This window comes from Anabrus simplex, chromosome 1 (assembly GCF_040414725.1).
Source record: "Anabrus simplex isolate iqAnaSimp1 chromosome 1, ASM4041472v1, whole genome shotgun sequence".
Classification (NCBI taxonomy): domain Eukaryota; kingdom Metazoa; phylum Arthropoda; class Insecta; order Orthoptera; family Tettigoniidae; genus Anabrus; species Anabrus simplex.
Genome location: NC_090265.1, coordinates 528,642,334 through 528,661,936, shown reverse-complemented (window position 1 = coordinate 528,661,936; position 19,603 = coordinate 528,642,334). Strand labels below are relative to the sequence as shown.

General features: G+C 40.6%; 1 protein-coding gene across 4 annotated transcripts in view; it reads left to right on the top strand.

The window, feature by feature from the left end:
- LOC136857088 (cytotoxic granule associated RNA binding protein TIA1) overlaps window positions 1-19,603 on the top strand; it is a 963,365-nt gene that overhangs the window by 889,675 nt on the left and 54,087 nt on the right. For all 4 annotated transcript variants that reach the window (XM_067135475.2, XM_067135474.2, XM_067135473.2 and 1 more), the window contains exon 7: window positions 18,803-18,978. In XM_067135475.2, coding sequence (XP_066991576.1) covers window positions 18,803-18,978 — 176 coding nt within the window. The remainder of the gene's footprint in view (window positions 1-18,802; window positions 18,979-19,603) is intronic.

The window sequence follows — 19,603 nt, the reverse complement described above, 5'->3', positions numbered from 1 at the left end:
GTTCATAGAATTCTGGAAGAAGTTCGACCTGCCTATGAACAGCATTGAAATAATACTGACCACCACCAAACGTGGATCTGTACACATCCTGAAATATCATTCGTTCAGACCTCCACAATTTAAAAAAATCCCTATTACCGCTATATTTCTATACGATAAAACCTTTTGTATCCTGATACGTATTACTTTGTCCATTGTGGCAACCTGTAATTGCGGGAAGTCGTTGATTCGTTAAATATATATAAATAATATATAAATTCCCGGCACACCTGTCACCTTCTGACGGCATATCGGTTGCGGAACACTGAGCTAGATGGCAAATATTTCAGTCCTGCTATATAAGCCTATCTTGAAGCCTTGGTTTAAAACTATCACATTTTTGACAATATTTGGAATTAAGTCTAACCTTCGTGAGCACTGAGGAGCCTGTTTTGTAAAACAAACAATGGGTTCCTAATGTAAATTACAAATGGAGAAAGTGGTGGGGTCGCGAATATCAGGTTATGAACTCCTATTTAGCAGGGGGCCAGACGGACAGGCTTTTAGCCAGGTTACGCTGTGGGAATACACAGAGACTCATTTCCAGATAATGATTGTCGAACCCGGTCCCGAGGCTGATGGACTAATGACACATGATGATGGGCAATTCACAGAGCGGGAACAGAGAGAGAAAGAGAGAGAGAGAGAGAGAGAGAGAGAGAGAGAGAGAGAGAGAGAGAGAGAGAGAGAGAGAGAGAGAGAGAGTTCACCCCGCCACGTATAACTTATCGGCAACCAATTTGTCGAGGCGCGCAGCTCGCCGCCACTCAAAGAAAACACTCCTCACAGTGGGATGCTAGTTACAACTAAACCAATCACCTCAATGGCGTCTACATCGTTACTGAGTGTTCAGCCTCAGAAAGGTTCACCACAATCTGAACTGGTATATTTATTTTAAAATGGGTATTCTGCTTATACTTGAGGCGTTATATAGCCGAGGCGGTAACGGCGGGCTTCGTTCGCCAGAAAGGAAATGGTTCTATTCCTTGTCAGAAATTCGATCAATATAGAAACGAAAGGTCCATTTTTGGAGAGGCATATGGCCCTGGTGTTCACTCGCCCTAAAACAGAAATAAATAATTTCTATGCCCGGGTAGGGAGCTAAACATTCTGTTCCACTTAATGTCAAGATTACGAATAGTGAAAATATTTATCTTCCACTACAGAGGTTATAGTAATATATCTGAAGATGATATTGCTTCTGTATAGTGAATTGTGCGGTATTATTGGTTCATGTAAGATCACGTGTTGAAGGTACATCTTTTCTTTCTACGAGAGGCATGTGGCTGGAGGCAACTGAAGCATACAGCACAGCATGCATCAATCTTGTGCGCACTGCTAGACACAAGTAGATGCAAATGTTGAATGGTATATCTATACCTCATCTTGCGCAGCACGTACTGTGTTTGTTACTGAGTTTGTTTATGAGTGAAGTTACGGTTTAAAATAAGTATAAACTTCACTCCTCACTTTCCCCACATTTCTAATTTACATTATTAGGTTTCCAGTTGTTATTTTAAAGATCAAAAAATGAAATGGCGTATGGCTTTTAGTGCCGGGAGTGTCAGAGGACATGTTCGCTCGCCAGGTGCAGGTCTTTTGATTTGACTCCCGTAGGCAAGCTGCGCATCATGATGAGGATGAAATGATGATGAAGAGGACACATACACCCAGCCCCTGTGCCAGCGGAATTAAGCAATGCTGGTTAAAATTCCCGACCCTGCCAGGAATCGAACCCGGGACCCCTGTGCCTAAAGGCCAGAACGCTAGCAATTTAGCCATGGAGCCGGACTTTAAAGAACAGAAGGCATGTGATAAGTCTCACCAGAGACTAAAAATCGAGTCATAACTAAACGCGTGCGTACAGAAATAGATTTGAATCCCGAATGCGCTGATGTATCCCTGGACGGCGGGTTGATGTATGTTCCAATGCTGACGGAGGGCATTTTGAACATTACATGTAATAGTTTCATGGGATATGCTGGTACGTTCTATTCCTGTGTGTTTCCCCACAATTAATCTATATATATAAAATAACTTGTCCTGACTGACTGACTGACTGACTGACTGACTGACTGACTGACTGACTGACTGACTGATTCATCATCGCCGAGCCAATACTACTGGACATAAAGAAATGAAATTTTGGGGATAGATTCATATTAAGATGTAGGTGCTCGCTAAGAGAGGATTTTTGGATATTCCTTTGCTAAGGGGGTGAAAAGGGGGGTGAAATTTTAAAATGAGTGTATCTATATCTCAAAACTTTAAAAGTTTACAGATGTAAAAATTGGTATTTAGAATCTTCTTTAAAAATAAGGAAACACGTATTTTTTTGTTTTCAGAAAATCCCAATAGGAGGAGTGAAAAAGGGTGAAAATGGGGGAAAAAAAGGGTTGAATGCCTTTAATCAGGATACCGGTACTTATATCTCAGAAACTGAAGATATTACAGACCTGAAAATTGGTACTTTTGATCTCTTTTAAAAATAAAGAAACACGTATTTTTTTGTTTTTGGAAAATCCAATTAATGGGAGGGTGAAAAGGGGGTGAATTTTTAAAATGAGTGAATCTATATCTCCAAACTTTTAAAGTTTGCAGATGTAAAAATTGGTATTTAGAATCTTCATTAAAAATAAAGAAACACGTATTTTTTTGTTTTCCGAAAATCGCAATAGGAATTGTGAAAAGGGGTGAAAAAGGGGTTGAATGCCTTTAATGGAGCTACTTATATCTCAGAACCTGAAGATATTACAGACCTGAAAATTGATGTTTGGGATCTCTTTTAAAAATAAAGAAACACGTATTTTTTGTTTTTGGAAAATCCAATTAATGGGGGGGTGAAAAGGGGGTTATTTTTTAAAATGAGTGTATCTATATCTCAAAACTTTTAAAGTGTATGGATGTAAAAATTGGTATTTAGAATCTCCTTTAAAAATAAAGAAACGCGTATTCTTTTGTTTTCGGAAAATCCCAATAGGAAGGGTGTAAAAGGGTGAATAATGGGTTGAATGCCTTTAATGAGGCTACTTATATTTCAGAACCTGAAGATATTACAGACCTGAAAATTACTTTAAAAGTAAAGTTACACGTATTTTTTCGTTTTTTGAAGATCCAAATATTGGGGGGTGAAAGGGGGGGGGGTGAATTTTTAAAAATGAGTGTGTCTACATCTTAAAACTTTAAAATTTACTGATGTAAAAATTGGTAGTTAGAATCTCCTCTAAAAATAAAGGAACACTTATTTTTTTGTTTCCTGTAAATCCCAATAGGAGGGGTGTAAAAGGGTGAAAAATGGGTTGAATGCCTTTGATGAGGATACTTATATTTCAGAACCTGAAGATATTACAGAACTGAAAATTTGTATATGGGATCTCCTTTAAAAATAAAGAAACACGTATTTTTTAGTTTTTGGAAAATCCAATTGATGGCGGTTAAACAGGAGTGACAAATTGGGGTGAATTTTTTGAAAGACTATATCTACAGAATATCTTGGAAACGTAAAATGTTACAGACGTAAAAAGTGGGTGTTTGGAATCTCCTGTAAATGTAAAGAAACATAGGTGATTTGTTTTTGGAAACTCCACTTAAGGGGAACTCAAAAGGGGTGATTTTAAAATGAGAATTTTTACAGTATATCTAAAAAAACTTAACATGTTACAGAAGTGAAAAATGGTATTTTTTAATCTCTATTAAACATAACGAATCGTGTATTTTTATTTTTCGGAAATACCACTTGGGTGGTGGTGGTGGGGGGTAAAAGTGACTGAAAATGGTGTTGAATTCTTTTAATTAGGCTACTGATATCTCAAAAATGAAGATGTTACAGACGTGAAATTTGGTATTTGCAATCTGCTTTAAAAGTAAAGAAACACGTATTCTCGGAAAATCCAATGAGGGGGAGGGGGGGTGAAAGTATTGAAAATTTAATTGACTTAATTGTATGAGAATGCATACATCTAATAAGAACTAAAGTTGTTCCAGACCTGAAAATTCGTATTTAGATCTCCTTTAAAAACAAAGAAAAACGCGTTTTGGTGGGGAAACCATATTGGAGGGTGGGAGTGTAAAGGAGTTGAATTCCTTTCATGGCGACACATAAATCAAAAGCTGAAGAAGTTAGAGTCGTGATAATTGGTATTTAGAAGATCTTTTACTATTAAAGAAGCAAGTATTTTTTGCGAGAAAATTCACTTAGGGTGGGGGGGGGGGGGGAATAGTGTGAGATGAAGTGAAAAAAATAAATTATTTTTATGGGGATACTTATATCTCAAAACTGATGGCAATAGACGTGAACATTGGTGTTTGGAATCTCCTTTAAACATAAAGAAACAAGCCTTCTTTTAATTTTTTTGTGGGGGGAAGGGGGTTGGCGGTAAATAAACTTAACGGCGGTGGGGTGTAGAAGGAGGTGAACCCATTGATTTTACTGTTCTTAATGTACTTATAAGTATCCTCCGTTGCTCAGGCGGCAGCGCGCGGGCCTCTCTCACAGCTGGGTTCCGTGGTTCAAATCCCGGTCACTCCATGTGACATTCGTGCTGGAAAAAACGGAGGTGGGACAGGTTTTTCTCCGGATACTCCGGTTTTCCCTGTCATCAGCCTTTCGAGCAACACATAATAGTAATAATAATAATAATAATAATAATAATAATAATAATAATGTTCCGGACCGTCGTCAAATGTGCGGACTGCGCTGGAAACGGCTCCTGGACGGGTAATGACTAAGAATGCAGTCCGGCCGCGGGTTCAGTGCCGCCAAGGCACCCAATATGACACCACGCCGGATCTCCTGAAGGATTTTATCCATATTAAAAATGATTATAGGAAAAGATGGCGAACATTTACGGACCCAACTGACCGGGAGGAATACCTGAGCCTAGCCCGGGAAGTACGAAATCGATTGCTGGAAAGGATGAAAAATGGGAGGAAACGTGCCTTAATCTAATAGAAAACGAGTCAGATAGGGAATTTTGGTGGATTCTCTCAGAAAACGAGTCAGATCGCGAATTTCGGCGGATTATATATCTAAAACAATAAGCATTCAATTATAAATTTCAGTATAATACCGTAGCGAAGCACGGGTATCTTGCTAGTATACTATATAGAGTTCTTCTATGTGTGTGAAATGTGGCCTGAAGTTTTGGCTGTACACTATTTTTATACACTCTGTATATATTTTAATAAAATGGTACACTACAGCATAAATCTCCTTTCCAATGAGGAACAAACAAATTACGTAATATTATGCTTAATACGCGGTATTCATGTGATCACTTGAACAGCTTCTTACAGAGGTTTTAGTGTAACTTTCCACAACTTGCTCAGCTGGAGCTCAGTAGCGCGAAATTCGCCTCAGGACGCTCGGCCCCCTTGAATTTTAGACGGTTCTGAATGCTCGACATAGGTGATTTGGGCTTGTTCGAATTTTGAAAATCCATTGCATTCCGTCGAATGCGTTTTTGATCACTTCGAATACGTAAGTTGTCCATAAATTGCGACAATTTACGAATTTTCTAAAATGTATTTTATTTTGCCTTATTCTTGTAGGGTGCATATGGCCCTGAGGATCACTCAGCCTACACAAAAAATGAGTACCAGGTTAATTCCTGGGGGCAAAGGCGGCCGGGCGTAGAGATAACTACTCTACCCCATCATGTGCCGAGGTTACGAATGGTGGAAGCCTTTACCTTCCACCCCTCCAAGGGCCTTCATGGCTTGTACGGAGATGACTTTGCTTTGCTTTGCATTTATTCTTCTAGAACTCATCGAGACAAATCAGGCGATACGTCACAAGTTGTGCTACCGCGAGGTTTTTCAGAGCTGCACTACTTGTTAACAGCATGGCACGGTGAACATAGTACCTTAAAATGGCGACACTATTGCTTAACCCGATGACCTTGACGCTAGGCACATTCGTCCTTTCTCTTTACAATGAATGAATACAGCCATTGTACATGTTTAGATTTTTAAAAACTGTAGTACTTCCATATTTTTGTCACGCTCACCGGCACAGTTACGGTTCCGAAACTATCGACAAACAAAACAATTAGAGGAACATGTTTTTGAACGTATGCCATGCTCTACACAACAATACCTCACACCCAGGTATATTACCAACTAAACCTTTATTCTTTACCGTTGAAGTATATAAAATAACATCGATGGATTCGCGTTCATTTTCAGAACACAAATGAAAATGTCCACATAGGGGCGAAAACAAAGTGAAACAGTCCCCCATAATGGATTTTTATCACAGTTGGAGAGCTTCAGTATGGTGTATGTCCTGTACGAGCATTTATCACTGCTTGGCACCTACGTGGCATGCTCTGTATACGTCGACGGAGGTCACGTTGCGTTATCAGGTCCCATGCTTCAATGAGAGCCTGTTCGAGGTCTTGGAGAGTCTGTGGTGGAACAGGACACCCACGAACACTTCTGTCAAGTCTATCCCACACGCGCTCGATGGGGTTAAGGTCGGGACTCACTGCTGGCCATTCCATCTCATGAATGTCCAGTTCTCGCAAGACAGCTCTGGTAATGCGCGCTACATGAGCCCTGGCATTGTCGTGCATGAGCACGAATTCAGGGCCAACACCGTATGCAGTAACCAACACACGCTGTAACAGTATTTTTTCGATGTACTCCGCAGCGGTAAGTTTACCACGGACGAAGACAAGATCCGTACGGCCATCAACACTGATGCCATCACACACCATCTCAGAACCTTGTCCAATCGGTCGCCTTCCTGGACAATATTTGGCACGTACTGCTCACCATGGCGTCTCCATACACGTTGACGTCCATCACACTGTATGAGGGGAAATCTCGACTCGTCTGTGAATAACACAGGTTTCCATTGGGGAAGTTGCAAGTTGACGTGGGTAAGGGCAAACAGAAGGCGAGCTGCGCGATATTGCTGCGGTAAACGGGCCACTCGAAGAGGACGTCTGGGTCGTAAGGACACTTTTCTTAACCTGTTCCTTACTGTCTGGTCAGACACCGTGACTCCAGTGATCCTCCTGAGGTCTTGTTGCAGTTCTCTGGAAGTTGCTGAACGACGCCGCAACGCACAGATGGTCAGATATAGGTCATCCTGTGTGGTTGTCATGCGTTCAGGACCTTGTCCAACCCTCCTTGTGAACTAGCCCGCCTCATTGTAACGATTCCACAAGCGATGAATAACTGACGGAGTGACATTGAGATCCACAGCAACACGACGAAAAGTCCATCCTTTCCGGATCAAAGTGACGGCCCTTGCGACTTGAATCTCGTTAAGATGTCTCATGGGATATGCTGGTTTACGTACAACGTGCTCAAATGACCGTAGTTCTGTGTACCTCACAGCGACACACGGACTCACCGCTATTCACTTTGTTTTGAGGTTTCACCTTACAGTTTAAAGCATGGCTACGCCTTCAGATGGAGTGTAACTTCGATTTGACATACCCTGAGGAGCTAAGGTCTCAAGGTATGCTGTACGACCATTGGAACCCCATCTACCAAATTAACGTTCACATACCAGACGTTACAAAATGTTCCCCTAATTTTTTTGAACTGTGTAGTATGTAAGACACATGCAGAAATGACCATTGCAAAACTCGTATTATTGGAGCACTTATACAGGTGAAGCGAAATTCGCGCAATCTCGCAAAAGTTCGTCCTGCGAGTATATCCGGCAGAAAAACAACGTTGAAGAGGCGCTTTTTTATTTGCTAATTTCCATCGGAAATTAAATACTGTAATACAGTAAGACACCGTTTCTTAGGTCACATTTATCCCACATTTACAAAATATAGTAACGCTGAACACGTCGTAAAACATCTAGTAGATGAAGTGGTGCGAATAAATTCACGCCCACGACGTGGAAAGAACGTCTTTCAGAGCTGACCAATGAAAACGAATGTTCGTCCATTTCTAGGATCGTAGTATGTAAGTGCAAATGATTTCTACAGGACCCGCTGCAATTGTTGTTGACGATTAAGATGCCAGATTAAAAAACATATGCCTCAACCCAGGGCCGACACCTCTACCTCCTGCATGCTAACCCAAAACTCTATCCACTGCACCAACTATACAGCAGGCCGGATATGTGTGCTGACAGAGGTAGTTACCCTACATGTGGTTACAGTGTTGCTAGATTGCCACTCTTCAACGACTTTTTTCTCCCGGATATACTCGCAGGACGAACTTTTGTGAGTGACATTTTTTTATTGCTGGCATGTGAGGAGTCGCGCTGCGATGCCCGAGTGCGCGAATTTCGCTTCATCCTGTAAATTCCAATATATTTATTATTTTGTAATGTCGCGCTTTTAAGCTGAACCTTTCGTAAGCGAAACTTGGGGGTGAAATGTGCGCCCTATCTCCGGACCAATACAGTACATAGTGATTCTGGGATGACAAGAGTGTCTCATGATGCAGTATTTTGGCTAGAATTCGAGTTTAATAGCCGCTCCGTTGCACGATCTGTCAATAGTCTCTTATTCGAGGCTTGTATAAAATAATTTTTGTGGAAAATCTTTGGGTATTCCTAAGGGGTGCGAGCAGGAGTCTACCAATAGACGCTATGCCATTTCTGGCGCAGAACGAGCAAGCTCAAGCTGCTATTTAATAGGTCGCGTCTCCCGGAGTGGTGCGCCCTGTGGCAGCCGGAGCACACAGCACAGCCGATATTTGCATTCAAATTAGCGTTGGGCAGGCATCAAGCGAAATAATGTATGGCGCCCATACTTCAAAGCGGATAGTAATCGCTCTAGCATGCAAAACGAATTCCCGATAGATAAAGACACACACACACACACACACATCGAGGGAGCGTTGGAGAGGGGGGGGGGGAGGGAGGCTTATAACCTATCCTACCCCATTCTCCACCACAATACTAAACCACACATACTTCGCCATAGCCCTGAATGGGAAATTACAATATTAAAATAATAAATTGATGCACTTTTACAATTAAAAATTCTCTTCCGTTTTCCTTCTCTCTTTAATACTATTATTGTATCTGTGAATCTATCTCCCTCTCTCCTCTAACTAGTCTGTCTGCTATCTGTGTTCTCTTCCATTGTCTGTGAATGTTGGCTGTTGTATTGTTTTAAACAATTCATGAATATATCTCACTGTACAGAGACCCCTTCCCTCCACCTTGTCTCTACACACATATATGAAAAGTGAATCATACGCATGTACGTGTGTGTGTATATGGCTGTGTGTGCGTGTCTGTTTTTTTTATCCTTTCTATGTTAAAAGTATATTTACGACCTAAAATGGTTTACTATCACAAGGGCAACAATGGCGCACTTGTAGATTAGACTTGTCCGAGTTGCGAGCTAAAACTCACGACTCCCTCTGGAGTAACGTGATAAAATCTCTGACTTGCTCTCTGTAGCTAATAAAAATGATTCATTAAATACCTTGTGGACGATGGACCAAACAAATGTCCAGTGTTGTCGGTTGAATGAACTGATAATTGACGATGTTTCGGAGACAATGAGGCCTATTGAGGATGGAGTATCTTCATTGTCAAATGTTCCAATTTAAGTGACATACTATGAAAATTCTGTTTAGTGGTTTACATAGTAATGTTGTTTCATTTTAAGGCTGAAGGTTTTATTCAAAATACCTCTATAAACGTAATTAGTGAGATTTCTAACAAATAAAAATGGGATGGCTGGGTATCGCAGATATATTAAAGAATGCTGGGCTGAGTAGGTCAACGGTGGATCGCTGGCCTTCTGAACCGCGCCTGGCAGGTTCGAGCCTCCCTTAGTCCGGTGGTATTTGAAGGTGCTTAAATACTTCAGGTTCTTATCGATAGATTTACTGGGACTAAAAGAAATCCTGCGGTACAAAATTCCGGCACCTCTGCGTTTCCGAAAACTGTAAAATGTAGTTAGTGTGACGTAAAACAAATCATTTTGTTATTTATTATTGCAGAATTTTCAAGATCTCATGGGTAGATCACGTCCCTAACGAGGAGGTACTCCGTCGAGCCGGGAAATCAAATCTTCATACCTGAAAAACCCAGAAAAATTGTTCATGTCGGTCACATTTTACGAAATGATAAACACAGTTTGTTTCAGCTGATCATAGATTGCAGGACAGAAGTGAAACATAGACTTGGGCGGAGATTGATATGGACGCGGACCTCCGACAATGGTTCTACATCCACGATAAGGCAACTCTTCTACGGGAAACACACAGCAGAAAAATATACCCTGTAATGGTCACCACCTTCCGTGAGGAGACGGCACAAGAAGAAGAATTGGATGCGTTAGTATGTTTTGTGTTTACGCGACGTTAAGCAGCCTGCAAAACGAAGAAACAAAAACTCTTTTCCAGAATCTACATTTATTAGATTCTTAGTTGATGAGATTTCCTCCCTGAGACTACGTACAATTTTGAACCAAAGTTGGAGTTCCCTACCATAGTCTAATCCATGCACTACGCTGAACCGACTGTTTCGCATTTGATTTGGTGGTGTATTTATTCTATTTTTGACGTATCTGTATTGAGAGAGGCATGCGCCTTTAAAGAGGGGGAGAGGGGTGGATCAATTATCTTGTCCAAATTTTACATGATCGCCTTGTATCCTAAGTAATTCGTTTGAGAATACTATTTGGTTTTGGTTCTGATGGTGGCTTAGTACTGCTTAGGGAGGGGATGATTAGTTCAATGGCTTAGCTAATGGCTTTTCCGGACGGTTGAGATTCGAATCTTGTCGTATTCTGGGTTTAAAATTTCACCTCAAAAATTACGTATCTTGAGGACGGGCATCCGCCCTTACTTGCTACCTCAAAACTCCAAATGAGCCAGTCTGACTCCACCGACCCTAGAAATACATGCATGGTGAATAGATACGCTTTATACTCCGACAGCGTTGTTTTTACTATGGGCGAGCGCGCACTCAGTTGCCACATTCGGTTCGAGGTTAGTAGAGAGAAGGCAAACCATACAAACAGTAACAGAAACAATTTTAAAGAGTTCATTACTTACCAAATTTTGAAAGAAGGTGTGGAAGCTGCCCGCCTTCATTCTCCTCACATTTTTCGTACCTCGTTAGCAAATTTTCTGGTGACATATGTTTCAATTTCAGTTAATTACGCTACGTTCGTACATTTATGGATTATTAATAGGAACGGAGGTATGCATAATATATTATGATACTATTATATTCCGCCTTAATGTTACTTTGCTAGATACTATCTTCAGGAATTCGTGAAAGCATTTGGATGCCATTTTACTAAAGTGTTTATCACACCAGCAGGTGAACAGATACTTTTGCTACTATCTGCATTTGTAACATGAAACAGAAAATGTATCTTTCTAGGTGGTTTAGAGCTCATTAGTACTTCGTTGCACAGTCTTTTGGCTTAACGACTGCGGCACAACGTGAGAGCATGGGGTCTACTAGTGAAGTCAAGCGGCTCTGGGGTATTTTCTTCCATTCTTCGCTCAAACACTGTATAAGTCCGGTCCTCGTATTGAACTTTTGTTGCCTCAGTCTTCGGTCCACAAATACTCTATCGGATTTAAATCTGGGCTCTGGTTCGGCTAGTCAAGCATCCTAATCTTATTCTCCTTGAGAAAGTCTATGATGTGATGAGAGGTGTGCTTGGGATAATTGTCTTGTTGAAATGTCCAACTTTGACCCATTGTATTTTTAGCGTGGGGGGGATATGCTTTATTTAAGGATGTTCCAGTACTTGAATTGGTACCAACGGACCGGCATCTGAACGGGAGAAACATCCCCACACCATGACGTGACTACCACCACGCTTGAGTACTTGGTACCGAACGTTCTTAGTTTCGTTTACAGGTCTACGTACTGTACATATCGAGTTCCATCGGAAGAAAAATTAAATTTACTGTCGTCACTCCAAAGCACTCACGACCACCGTGGACTGTTCCAGTCTTCATGCGATGTGGCAAAGGCAAGATGCGCCTTCTCACTCTTCGGTGGTATGAACGGCATTTTGCTGTGGCGTCGTCCTTGCCAGTTGGGCTGACTGAGGATCGAGTTAACGCTGCTATGGGATATATTGACGTTGTGGTATTGACGAATATATTTGTCTATATCCACAGAAGTCCTTCTCGGATCAGCTTTTGACAATCTTCGAATTAAATTTTTGACTCGGGGCGTAATTTTACCGGTTCTAAAAGTTATCTGTTTGTTGTATGTAGTCCTTATTGACTTTTTATTTTCCCACCAAATGTTAAATATTTTCCAGGACTGACCCAAATCCTTTGCGACCTGCGCCTGCAATTTACCCTGCTGTAGGATATTTATCGCGGAATATTTTAGACCTTTTGAAAGTTCCTTTGTCTTTGGCGTGTTGGTAGATGTCTGAATAAACAAAACAAAACCCAATGTAAACCAACTTTACGGGGCGACAAGAAGTGTCAAAAACCTTTTTGACCGACCAGATTACGATTTTCCTTTCTCTACTCACCAAAGTTGTGCCTAGCTCCGATCCGTGTGTTCACGCGCCTGCATCTGACTGAACAGTGCGAACGATCTACGAGGTCAACGAGTTGCGTGCCCAATGCGCGCTAAATACACGCTCTAGAGGTCAAAATATATTTTGTCAAAATACTTACTGTCGCCACTCTATCTTCAGTCTGACTTGTCCTATCGTGTACATTATATGCTATTGGGATTATTAAGGCATACTATGACACTTCTACCCCTCATGATTGTAATTTCTCTACTCTGCTGATTAAATGCTACGGTTTAAGAATAAGAAAGGAAATTTGTGTACTATGTACATACATACATACATACATACATACAAGTTCATTATAGGCTTAGTCAGTTATGTCCTTCAGCGTTCAGCCTTCAGGCCTCTTGAGCATTTACTACGCGTCTCCACAAATCCTCTTTTTGCAGCTAACTACGTGGCCTCGTTTAGTTCCATACCTCGTGGCATTAATCATGGAAAATTTAGCGTAACCATTGTCTTCTGGTCTTCTTCGGCTTCTCTTATCCTTGATGGTTAAGTCCATTGTTCATCTAGGTAACGCATCCTTCCTCCATTCGCTTCTCATGAACCCAGCATCGAAGCTGGTTTATACGCACACAGTCATCCATCGAATTCATTTCTAACTTTATCTTCTTATTCCGAATACCTTCCTGTCATTGTTCCCACCTGTTTATACCAGCAACCATTCTCGATACTTTCATATCTGATACCTCGAACTTATGAATAACATATTCTGAGTTCATCCAGATTTCACTCCCGTACAACAAAGTCGGTCTGAAAACAATTGAAGGTAATTTCGTCCGGAAGCTCATATTTTCCTTACGGAATGACGTTGACCACAACTGCGAGCTCACTGCATTAGCCTTGTTACACTTTGCTTCAATTTCACTTGCTATAAACTTACTACTATCCGTGTGGATTACGCATTCTAAATACTAGAAATGATTCCCGTCTTCCAGTTTCTTATTCCCGACATGAAATTCAACCCTTGCATGTTTCTTCCAAAATGACATCACTTTCTTAACGGGGAAGTGCGTTTTCATAAGTGCAGTCGAAATGAGAACATTTATATGAGATTAAAGTCAGAAAACAGCCTGGCTCCGTGCTGGATACTTTTCGGTTCATAGGATCCCGGCTTCAATTTTCGGGTGTTCGGGGTTTTTAACTGCGGTCAGTTAATTCCTCTGGCTCGAGGGCTGAGTATTTGTAACCATCCTAATACACATCTCCATTTACATACAATAAAAATATCACGCTACTAACCACCACGGGAAAACACAGTAGTGAATACATCCCTCCTTATTATACTATCTGCGTCTCACTAGAAGTTGCGGCTGCTTGTAGGTACGGCACGAGTAACAGATACTACACTAAGCTACAAACATTAGTCGTGGTAAACAGAGCGAGCTCTCTGAAAGAGACGCGTGTTCATTATTAAACTGTTCATAATGCAGTACTTACAGTAAATGTATAACTAAAGCGCAATTGCACTGCCAATTTGAAACTTCACAGCAGCACTTTAGTTCACAAGAATCACCGCGGAAGGTACCGATGTTTATTGTCAGGCCTTGAGATTGGCGCATGCGCAGTAGCCATGCTTGCTCTCCGCACTCCTTACTCCGCATGCACGCGACTTCTCTTCAGACGACCATAGTAGGGTTGGCGTCAGGAAGGGAATCCAGCCGTAAATCTGGACTTAATTCATGTAAGTGCCGGCCCAGATAATTGGAAATAGACCAACATTCTTCCTCGTTAATGCCACTGATCTCGGCTAGGATCGAACCCGCTATCTAGATAACAACAGACCAACGTCTACCAGAGTCGCTTTTTTTTCCCGCGCATCCTGGTAGGATTGGGGGTGCGATCTACATACCACATGTGGACAGATAACTTTCTGGTTCCTCTACTGTCGGTTTCTGAAGCCAGACGGTTAGCATTGTTGGTAAAAGAGCTAGATGTTTCAGGCGCTTTGCCAACTCAAAATCTAGTCCATATTTTTTAATAACAGAGTTATACTCACAGTAATAATATTCACTCTCCATGTACACACACACATATATATTAGCTTTAAGATAAATCTGCCAGTATGGTAATGTGTATTTAATTACAACGTTCTACAACGTATTTACGATGTTAGGTACAGCTTTAAGACAAGCTGGTAAGGATTACAAGGGCTTTCTGCTCCTCGTTCGAGCCATCCTAAATTTTGTCAAAAGGTTCAGAGGCCACCATAATCTACTTGGCTCCACCCCAACTAGTCCCGGGGCTGAGAGAAGACACATGAGCTTATGTTCCCAGCCTTGGTCTCACTTCATCAAACCCTCGGGATGCAACATTGCCAACAGACATTCTAAAAATGAATATATCAGTCTCTAAATCCTAGTAGCACCAATTAACAGAAATTATACTCCCTCTCCGAAGCTCAGATGACCAGACAGCACAAGGTGCGGACGGAATTTCAGATTTTCCGAGACAATGCACGAATGTCAGAGAACCTCTTTTTGATTTCAGCTAAAGAAATAACTTTCTTGGTAGGGTATCCGTGGATGTATGGTCAGCGTCGTGTCCTTTGATTCAGAGGGTCTCAGGTTCGATTCCTTTCATGGCCAAGGGTTTTAGCTGCATCTGGTAAATTCCTCTGTCTTGGCGGCTGGATGCTTGTCTGAAAACATAATTATTCCTTCGTGTACTTATAAAGCACCAAACACACCAAACTGCCGACCACGTCAGAAACACGCAATTATGAAAAACATACCACCAGATAGGAATGGCGTCAGGAGGGGCATCTGATAGCAAAACAGGGCTAAATCCCCATGCGTGATGCAGATACACACAATCCTATCAGGATACGGGGGAAAAGCGGAGTTGTACAGTCGGGTAAACGTTGGTGGTCTGTTCCCTAGATAGCGGGTTTGATCCTGGTTGAGATCAGTGGTATGAACGTGGGTTTACATCACACTTCCTATCAATAATAAAACATCCATCGGTTAGAATATCTTAGGTTCACAGTTTTGATTTACAGTTGCTCATAAAGTAGTACCTAATCCATAGCTGAAGTTGAAATTCGAATCAGCTAACAATGTCATACATCAATAAATTGTAGTGCATTTGAAGGTAACATTTCTGTTTTGTTATTAGCAGTCTAATTTGTTAAAACAGTGAGAATTGGAAATTGTATATACACCTAGAATTTCGGCTTCGTTATTGTTTCGTGATTCTTGAAACTACAGTTTGTTTCACGAAAGGATGCTTTCGAATTAAAAATAACACTACCCACTAAAATACGTAAAGAGGAAACACTAGGGATGTACGATATAGAATAAAACTAGATCTTCACCTACTGTGGGACAAATACTTCATAAATTATCCAGCGTGCACGCGCGCGTACTGTCTCTTTCTCTTACTTTTCGTATTTTGCCATCACAATGGGTACTGTCGGATGTGAAGTCTCATAGCTTGAGACATGTCAAAACTATCCTTATCCTTAATAGTTACAGTCTCCACCGAGCCCCATTTTGATAATATATGTAGGCGTTTCTCAGACCTCAGCGGTGCAGTCGTTTAGTCACTGGGTTCGATTCTGGATGAGGTCGATGACGTTTCAGGGTAGTTAATTGCGACAGAACAGTGTCATTTGCTTCCAACACGCTGAAGAACTCCTGCGAGAAAAAATCCCAACATCCCGCCGTCTGTTAACACAAGATAAGTAGTCTGGTTCCTCTACTGTCGGTGGCTGAAGCCAGACGATTAGTATTGTTTGTAAAGGAGCTACCTTTGTACTTTTACGTTCCTTTGATACCGTGAACCATAGCCACGGGACCTCCGGTTTTACGTGGAATCGGAAACATAAAATCGTACGTCTTTTGGCCTAGATTTGAGCCACGTCGACCTTAGTGAAAGACCGGTGACAGAACAACTCGGCAATCACCCCCTTGAAATTTGTTATTCTTTGTGCTTAAAACATGCGTTCGACGCATTTAATGTCTATTGGCTCAATATTATTTCTCTTGGTGATCTAATCATGATCTAAGCGAGTTCTTTTCAGTTTCGTTACTTACGAGCAAGATCGCAAGTGATGTTATATCGAGACTTGCATACATGTATACCTTATTTTAGCGAGATATCTTTAAGATGAAGTCTAGCTTCCGAATGCTGACGTTCAGTTCAGTAATGGAAGATCTAAGGCGAAGTTCCTACGAAGGGGCACCACGTATATGAAATAGCTTCGCCACCAACTTGCTCCAGTTTGGTCGAACGGCCCTTATGCTATCCTAATCGACATGCAGTTTTACATTTCCACGAGATAACACTGTCTTAATCATATCGATTCGCACATATTGGTTTCCAGTTCTCAAGAGTACCATGCCTCCTCATCCATGTCTTTTCGTGAAGACATCCATGATTTCGATAGGAACCGACTGAAGTCCAAATATCCGCCAATTAGTTATGATCAGAATTTAATAGTGTCATTTTTATGCAAATGTCCAATGGAGAGAAGAATGGATATTAAACACCAGCCCTCAGCTTTGGTCCTTTTTAAGGCGAGACAGCCCTGCACCTGGGTTTGATCTCCTGAGGTGAACTCTTAAGTGCTCTTAACAGTATTACAATCACGGAATCTGTGCTGAATCACTTCATAAGTGGAGGAAAATTCCATCATCTCAGCGTGACTGTGGTTCTTCCATACTGTGTGTTCAGTACATTATATCCGAATGCTAGGTTCGAACCCCATTGTCGGCAGTCCTGAAAATGGTTTTCCGTGGTTTCCCATTTTCACACCAGGCAAATGCTGGGGCTGTACCTTAATTAAGGCCACGGCCGCATCCTTCCCACTCCTAGCCCTTCCCTGTCCCATCATCGCCATAAGACCTCTCTGTGTCGGTGCGACGTAAAGCAACTAGCAAAAAAAAAAAAAAAAAAAAAAAAAAAATACAGTATCCGAATGCACGACAAGGGGACTATACGATTTTCTGCTGTAGTCCTGGCAGTACATCAGTACATTAGATCTGACGGTATAGGCCCTTATTGTCACGTGACAATAAACATATTTCTAAATATACGTGCATATGTCCTTACAATAAATTATTATTATTATTATTATTATTATTATTATTATTATTATTATTATTATTATTATTATTATTTTTTTTTGATTCGTTGTGCCCAGCTGTGGAGCGCGTTTGAACTTATTTTGCACAATGTTTCTTCTTCTTTTCTTCCCAATATCTCTTCATTTTTTCACTGTGTTCCTTTCTGCGTGTTTCTGTCCAGCCTGTATATTTTCTTGTTGGTTTCTCTGCAAATTTATGTTTGTTTACTAAGCTTCTAAATTTCATTCTATCTTGAATGGTTTCGTCCTCGATACCCATTTCTTGTAGATCTTCATGTATTTCTGCTAACCAATTGTTGCGGATTTTCAGGGTTAGAGCTAGATTTAGAATTTTCTTTGTCAGCCTGTTGTTATCCATTCTGTGTAGGTGTCCGTAGAATTTTAGTCGTCTCTTTCTGATGGTATCTGTGATTTTTTCTGTGAATTGAAAAATTTCGTGTGGTTTCTTTTTCATCCAAATTCCATTTTCGAACTTTGGTCCTAGGATTTTTCTGAGAATTTTCCTCTCTTGTTTCTCAATGTTTTTCATTTGTGACCTGCCGCCAATGATCAGTGTTTCAGATGCATAAAGTGCCTCTGGTTTGATGACTGTATTGTAGTGTCGTAATTTTGCATTTTTTGATATATATCTTTTATTGTATCTGTTCCATGTGATTTTGTAAGCCCTTTGCAGTTTAGCAGTTCTTTCTTTGTTAGCTTCCTGATTTAACCCTGCTGGCTGAATAATTTCACCTAGATACTTGAATTTGTCTACTTGGGAAATTATTCCACAATTGGTGATTAATGGTTGATTGTCGAATCTTGATTTAGTTCCTTATTATTATTATTATTATTATTATTATTATTATTATTATTATTATTATTATTATTATTATTATTATTACACGGTTCACTTATCACATAGTGTAGAAAGAAACTAGGTCTGTGTTTATAAATGTGCATAATTTCTAAAACCAATTTATCTATTCGACGTTGAACAATCCTTAATATAATATTCAGATTACATATTGAACTATTTAACACGTTGATAAGGCTTAAGAGAAATATTTCAGTAGATAAACAGGCTTCCATTGTGTGTAGTATGTCTTTAGAAGTAGTCTGTAGTGGTAGTAAAACGTTTTAATGTTCTCTATTATTTGATGCATAACTCTATTTTTAACTTGTTATGCAGCCGTTGACTGGTGCACAGTATCCCTACGCCTACGGCCAGCAAATGGGATACTGGTACCCACAGAGTTACCCTGCTACCGCCGCCACGGCTGCTGCTGCGCAGATGCAGGGACAATTTCTCCAGGGAATGCAGGGGTACACGTATGGCCAGTTTGGCTACCAGCAAGGTTACATGGGGTGAGTTCAACTAGAGTTCTTTTACTTGGTAATTAATTTCTTCCCTACTTGTTTTATTTACTCTGTACCTTATTTATGATTAATATTTAGTATATGTATGTTTATAATTTATGAGTACAATTAAACATGTTCTGTTCCCAGTCTACTTGTGAATTTAAACAAGAAATACGGAGCATAAGCAAACAATATTTAAAATATTCATCCTGTTATTTACTTTGAGGGCCGACGACCTAGATGTTAGGCATTTTTAAATAACAGTAATCAACATCTTCATCATCATCATCATCATCATCATCATCATCATCATCATCATCATCATCATCATCATTGTTTACTTTGGTAAGTGATGCCAGGTTCATCTTCTCTATATAACAATAAAATGACGTATGCCTGCCTACCTTTCCGAAATGATATCACGTCTGAACCTCTGGGTGGCATTTTATGAAATTTTGCACACACATGCTCAGAGGAAACTGTCCAACAGCTAACTATGTTTTGTTTCAATATATTGCACTGAAAATACTTTGTTTGCGAAATTGTTCGCGAAAAAGTTGCGTGATGCATTCTCTCAGACCAGCTACCTTGGTTAGCATTGACATAAGTTTATGGATATGTTGGAGGCGAT